Below are 7500 nucleotides of genomic sequence, written 5' to 3' on the forward strand. Positions count from 1 at the left end.
TTCCCATTTTAGTGATTTTTTGTCTTCTCCAACTTCGGTACCTCAGAACTCGTCACCAATGGCTGGTATTTTCTATGAAGTGAATGCATGATGTGTCTCAACAGACGTGCCCGAAATTATTTCACATATAGGCCTACTAGGCATTGGTCATTATCCTTCAGTTTGACCTTGAACTATCCCGAGAACCATGGCGGCAAATTAGAAAGAGCACATATTCTCTCTCTTACACAAAGGGAGAGATAATTTATTCGTCTCGGTGGGGAGAGCAATTTGTCATTGCTCAAATTACTCTTGTGAATACCATGAGTCGCATTTGTGACCCTCGATCATTCTGAAGACTCTAGAGAAAAATTTCGCAGCTCCTACAAGTATAGGCCTGTTTTGGCATTTTTTGAATAGCGGTTCTGTTCGTACTATAATGATCTGTTACTAAGGAAAATACGAAAGAGGAGATTTGGTTAATATTTTTTTTCTTATTTGGAATGTACGAAATATTGTCAATTAACTCAAACTCATGTTTCTTAATTATATCAAAACGATATATACCACTGGCCGCATTCCTACGAACCTGAACTTTTCCACGAAAGATAAAGCTATAAAGTAAGTCAAGAACAGCGTACTCTTCTATACAGCAAGACTTAAGCATCTGGTAAATAAAGATAGATAATCAACAAATCAAATGAATATAGATAACGGTCAACAGCTGTGGAGAATTGGGTTAGAAAAATTCAAGATAAAGACCGTGGATGTTCTGGTGTGGCACTGCAGCACTTGAGAGAAAGAGTTTCAGGGAAACTGCACCAATTCCGAAATTAGCTCTGTCTGCGGTTCCCTTTTCATAAAATAAAGATGAACTTTGTACTATCTGTAAAGCAGGATATGAGGGTTTTAACGGCATCTTTGTCCGTTAGCTATATTGGCTCAAGATATTCGTTCACTCGACTCGTCCCCAGAAAACAAAAGAGTCCATTTCAGTGACGCCATAACACTTAGTGTAGCTATACCTCACCAACATGAGGAGGTCAGCCAGATGTTGGAATGGAGAGTGGGACAGGTGTCAAGGAATTCAATTGTAATCTTGATGTGGATGGTAATTGGGAATTTGGTTCCCAGTCTATCCAAATTCTTACTATAGGAGCAAAGTAGATTTTTTTTTTTTAAAGTCTTGGAGCAACCGGCCACGTTGATTTTCCTTAGAATCAATGCATAGGCCTACTTTTGTAGTATGGCAGCTTAAGATGCTTACTGAACAATGGATGGAAACAGGTGTATACAGGTGTGAAAACACCTTCATACACCTTCGTAGAAGAAGGACTAGATAAGTTTTTGACTCACTGTAAACAAAGGGAGCCCACGAAGAGTGTAAGGTAGAAACAATACGAAAAAAAAAAGAATCGGCTATACGTAACAATCAATTATCTTTCCAATAGTTGATCACATAACCCTCTGGTAATTGTTATTTCCCCACAAGATGAATTACCATACAAATAACTTTTGGACGTCAATCACTGTCGTCATGAATTTTACTTTCGTATGGCGTTCTGCATGGGACAACCAATAATAAATAATAAAACAGTGAATCTTTCGTTTTTCTAAACCATCCGTCTCTGTTGTTACCCAGGTAGTACTAGAACCACTAGCAGAAACCAATTTTTAACATTTTTCTTTTGTTTTGTTTTTTTAATGATTTTTTGTTTATGAATGGATGAACGGTCTGGGAAATAACAATTTTTGTGAGCGTAAAAGCTTTATTCAGCTCCAAAGCGAGTTGTTGGTCTGCAATAAACAGAAGCATCGTACAACGTAACTATTGCCAAAATAAACTAGTTCCATAATAAGCGCTGGACGTTGCAACTTGAGAGTTTAGAATGTATTAATATAGATAGGCTTCTTGTATAAATACAGTCTAACACACAGATAAAAGAGAGGAGTCTTACGCCGTTAAGTGTTGTAAGAAAAAAAAAACATAAATAAAAAAATGGCAAAAGCAAAAAAAGTATGAAAAGCAGTACGAATGACAAGCGCATGGCAATCTTGATATACTTGTAGCCGTGGCTTACTTACAACATGTCCCACACTTATATAATCTCTCTCCAAGACCACCGAAAAGTTAGACTACGTCACATCCAGTTATAAAATACATTACACAAGGCTTTCCATGGAGCCAATATGGAGGCCACTTAAAGAATGAGTCTAGTATATCTTTTGGAGCAGTGTTACAGAAGTTTCTTAGAGATAATTAAGTAGGTCTATTTTCGCTTGGTTGAAGTCATTAGTTTGACAGAATTCCTGAACTGATCCTATCAACCTAATTCATTTTACCTAGATTCTGCCTAAACGGAGCTTGTCCATATGCTTAGGATAAAAAAATATCTAGAACATGCTTGTTTTAAGCTGACAGTAAGTTTTCCCATTCAATATCACCGAAGCCCATCTTGATTGGTTAGAATCTTACGCCCCATCACTCGCCATTGGCTGCATTGATATATATATATATATATATATATATATAATATATATATATATATATTATATATATAATATATATATATGTATATATATCTATATTATATAATATCATAATATAATATATATATATATAAACTGATAATTACCCTCATTTTCATAATAGCAAACTGAAAATTCTCTAGGCCTACTAGAGAAGCTACCACGAACTCGGTCTAAAATTCTCTCTCTCTCTCCTCTCTCTCTAATTACTATGGCTGGTGGACAGTCTCACAAATAACGGTGTTTGTAAAATTATATTGTCTAGCCGAGAGTTACGTGAAGGGAGGTAACAACAAACTAAAGTTAACGAAGGTCTTACGTATAGTGGCTTTAACCAGAGGAGACACGAGCCCTTAGGAAAAATTAAAAATTCCCTAATGATATTCGTCACTCTCGTATCAAGAGTGACGACCTGTAATATCCAGAAGTTTCTGGAAAAAATGCGCAAAAGTATCACGTTGGAATAGTCTGCTATATAGTCTACTATACTCTAGTTAGACTCGTTGGGCTATAACCATGTTTTGTAAGTATGCCTATCTCCCTCCCTTTTTCTCGCAACCCCATCTCTTCCTCGTTTATAATTTTTTTTTTTTTCCTTTAAATCTGGGATGGAATTTTATTCATAGTCGCAAGGGTGTGGGTTGGGGGCGTATGGCTGTGGGTGGAGGGGAGGACCTATACGCCTATACTCTCATCAGAGCGGACGTGGTAATATTAAAAGGTTAAGAACCACGGGTCTATATACAGACTTTGCAACCTGAAGCAGGGTTCTTTCTATCACTCAGAGTCGAGATATCATATAATATATATATATATATATATATATATATATATATATATATATATATATATATATATATATATATATATATACATTTGCTACGTGACAGGATTCACGAAGCATGCATGGCATGACTTATGCCTCGAGTCTAGACGGCTTCGAACACCTGTACATTGAGAAATGGCTAGTCTTCACGAATTGTTGTTGATCGGCTTGTGAACCCTTATTCATATGGAACAAGCCCACAAGAGTCATTGACTTCCACTATCATTATTATTATTATTATTGTCATCATTCAAAAGGTGAACCCTACTCACGCGGAACAAGACTTACGACCATTGTGGCTCGAAATCCAAACTTCTAACGAATATAGCTTTGCAAGAGGTAACAATAAATGAAGAATAATAAATATTCACACATTAAAAATTCTGATGATTGTCCTGGTATTAAGTAAGGCTGAATATCGCATTGTACTTCAACACACTGGAAAGAATAAGATCTTGCAGAAATGCAGTATACTATTCATATAGGCCTAATATGGCAGACCTGTAGCGCTCTCAAGCGTTTGACATACTACTAGGCTTATCATTTATTTATGCATAGGTGGCCTCACGAATAATATATAGCTTTTGACAGCACTTAATAATATAAATTTTATGCCCTGCTAAAAAAAAGGAAAAAAAAAAAGGAAGTTCGGACATTTAGATAACATGAATTATTGGGCGCTATTTTAGCTTAGTACTAACGCCTCTATGACATAACACACCAAAGTAGCACCAATTATCATGCTATATCTAAATTAACCCAGTACAGTATCACCTCCGCCTATAGAACTATGATGTTAACAACAGTACATACGAAATCAGCTAACGTCCACTTTATCCGTCAGTTTGATTAAAGCATTTCCTAACGAACATAGAATTTATTTATGTGTGAATTCTAAACTTGAAGATACGGCTCGCATTTCTTACTCATTACTGATTTCACATACATAGAACACGGCTTGCAATAGACGGTGTCGTAGATTTAAAATAAGTTGCACTTATAGGGCCTCCCGTTTCTGAAATTTATCCAATTTTGTAAACCTAAATGCTTAAAGTTTATTTGGTTATTCTTTGGGAATTAAACAGAAGCGAAGCCCGACCTCTTGATTATCAAAGACAACCTTGAAGGTAAAAAAAAATGGTTTAGAAATTAATCATCTGAGAACCAATTACCGTAAATGCTATTACTATATGTTTAACTATTTACCTATTGCGTATAATGTTAAGATTGCCTTTAATTCTATGTATAAGAAATAAGCAAGCCAAAGGTAACCCTTATATTGTGACATCATTCCCAAATCCCCATATTGGTGTAGTCCAGAGGGACGCGCCAAGTGTCTGCGAAGATGTGTAATTAAGAAGGTTTCCATTACTGCCAAATTGTCGTAACGGTCCTCGACAATAACACATCGGCGATATTAATAATGGCTTTTAATCGAATTGGGTATACGGGAGACATTCATCCCCCATTCCCACTCCCCGTGACAGGTGTTCGTTCGCCTGGTGTCTGTCTGTCTGTGCCTTCTTCTTCTTCTTGTAGACCGCGAAGGTATTTTAACTTCGAGTGCGGACCGGTAACCAGCGTCAGTTCAAGCGGAGCTCTCGCAAGGGGAGTTTCAGGAGCGCGATGGCGGAAGCAGACAGGAGGAGGGACGTCTTCGCCATTGCAGTCGGGGTCTTGGTGTTACTGGGAGATAGTACTTCGCGCGCTCGAGCAGACCGTAATATTTGTTTGTCTATTCTTTTAAAAACAGTTTTTTTTTTTTTTTTTTTTTTTTTGGTTACGGTTTGTCGAAGTCTTTGGTTGTCTTATAACCAGCTTTACGAAAGGTTAAATACTTTAGGTTTTCAGGTTGAAATCGTATTACAATGCCGTATATAGTCTCACGAAACCGTACGAATCTGAAGAAACTGGAAATTCGAGTAAAAACTCTTATGAAAGAAAGTTAAAACACACATTTCGAATCGTCTTCAAGAAAGGCAAAAATTTTTGATGTAAATATAAATCATGGGCGTTAAATTCTACTAAATTCTTAGTAAGGTATAATTACTTATATACTGAGTATAGCTTTGACTATTTGAGATAAAATAGAAGAGCTTTCGATTTAAATACAAATTATGGACGTCAAATTCTACTAAATTCTTAGTGAGATATAATCACTTATATACTGAGTATAGCTTTGGCTACTTGAGTTAATATAGAAGAGTTTTCGCGATCACACACACACACACAATATATATATATATATATATATAATATATATATATATATATATATATATATATATATATATATATATGTGTGTGTGTGTGTGTGTGTGTGTGTGTGTGTGTTTGTATAACTGAATCACGAAAGTTTGGAACTTGATAAATCCATAAATAAAGGTATAAGCCACGAAGGACAAATAAACAACGGAGTTTCTGCAAGATCTTTCGACTGAACGTCCTTTACTCAGTAAAGGACGTTCAGTCGAAAGATCTTGCAGAAACTCCGTTGTTTATTTGTCCTTCGTGGCTTATACCCTTTAAATATATATATATATATATATACATATATATATATATATATATATATATATATATAGATATAATATAAAATATAATCATGGCGATCTTGAATTGCTATGATATCGCATATTCAATTTACTTATCTTCGAGGATAGATGCTGTTTAATTGGGAATTATATATATACACACTGTATATACAGTATGCGGAGGTACACAGAAGTTCTTTGAGCGAATATCAAATAAGACCTAGAAAGAGAGAGAGAGAGAGAGTTCGGTGTGAAGATTGAGCGCTGAATTTCTCATTATATGGCTACAGGGGATGTCCGAAATCCATCCTAATGGAGGATTCTGGTTCTGTTATTTTATTATTATTATTGATTTGATTATTATTAGTTAATTATTATTATTATTATTATTATTTATTATTATTATTAGGGAAAAACTCTCTATCGCGAGAGTATATATAATGTTCTAAACGGTCCACAATAATACAAAGTGTTAAAGAGTCTGTGTATAGTTTTAAAGACTACAAAAAGCTTTCGAACCCTTCCCTGGGTTTATCGTCAGTCAAAAAAAAACAAAAAAAAATGAAAAAAAATTTTTTTAACTTTTTTTTTTTGATAAAGTCTTAAAAATTATACACGGACTCTTAAACACTTTGTAGTTATTGTGGACCCTTGAGAACTATTATATTATTATTATTATTATTATTATTATTATTATTATTATTATTATTATTATTATTATATTGGAGCCAGACCTTGTTACTTGTAAAAGCTTTATACCAATACGCAGATAGTCCCCTAGACCTTAACTTACGTAACATCCCTTCGGAAGGAAATAAAGATATATCCCACCCAAAGGGTAACTTGGTAGAGATTGCAACAAGGGTACTGTCTTTGCATTTACAGTACTTAACAGCCCTTCAAATTACAGTTCAAACTTTGATTTTTATTTACTTATGGAATTTTTTTATTTGAAAAAATTCCCTCACAACCTTAAAATTATAGATATGTATTTTTGTATTGATTTTTTTTATGATAATCTTTTATTCATTTAAATCAATAGTCCTATGAAATAATCGTACAACTTTGTGAGTAAATATTCCTCGTATTTCTTCAATGTAATATGAATAAATTGTAAGAATTTATTTTGCAAATTTGAGTCGATTGTATTTTTATTTTCATTTTGCCCACAGACGCAACAAATCTCTTAATTCAATATCTTTTTTTGCATATTAATATATATATAGTATATATATATATATATATATATATATATATATATATAATATATATATATATATAAAGGTATAAGCCACGAAGGAAAAATAAACAACGGAGTTCCTTCATGGCTTATACCTTTATTGATGGATTTATCACGTTCCAAACTTTCGTGATTCAGTTATACATACATACATACACACACACACCACACACACACACATATATATATATATATATATATATATATATATATATATATATAATATATATATATATATTTATATAATTTACATATATTTTTTTGGCATTATGCCAAGCGCTGGGGCAACTAAGGCCATGCAGTGCTGAAACGAAAATGAACAGTCAAAGGTTTGAAAGGTGTAACAGAAATTAAACCTCTTAATCAGTTGCACTATAAAACAATTATTGTCAG

General features: G+C 34.0%; 2 protein-coding genes across 2 annotated transcripts in view; one reads left to right on the top strand and one right to left on the bottom strand.

Moving 5' to 3' along the window:
- Positions 1–7500, bottom strand: part of LOC135211849 (methyltransferase-like protein 25B) — a 163869-nt gene that overhangs the window by 151804 nt on the left and 4565 nt on the right. The gene's annotated exons all lie outside the window — the stretch shown is intronic.
- Positions 4667–7500, top strand: part of LOC135211800 (anti-sigma-I factor RsgI2-like) — a 13545-nt gene continuing 10711 nt past the window's right edge. Inside the window, exon 1 of the mRNA XM_064245012.1 lies at positions 4667–5054. Coding sequence (XP_064101082.1) covers positions 4961–5054 — 94 coding nt within the window. The 5' untranslated portion in view covers positions 4667–4960. The remainder of the gene's footprint in view (positions 5055–7500) is intronic.

Source organism: Macrobrachium nipponense, chromosome 40 (assembly GCF_015104395.2).
Source record: "Macrobrachium nipponense isolate FS-2020 chromosome 40, ASM1510439v2, whole genome shotgun sequence".
Lineage (NCBI taxonomy): Eukaryota > Metazoa > Arthropoda > Malacostraca > Decapoda > Palaemonidae > Macrobrachium > Macrobrachium nipponense.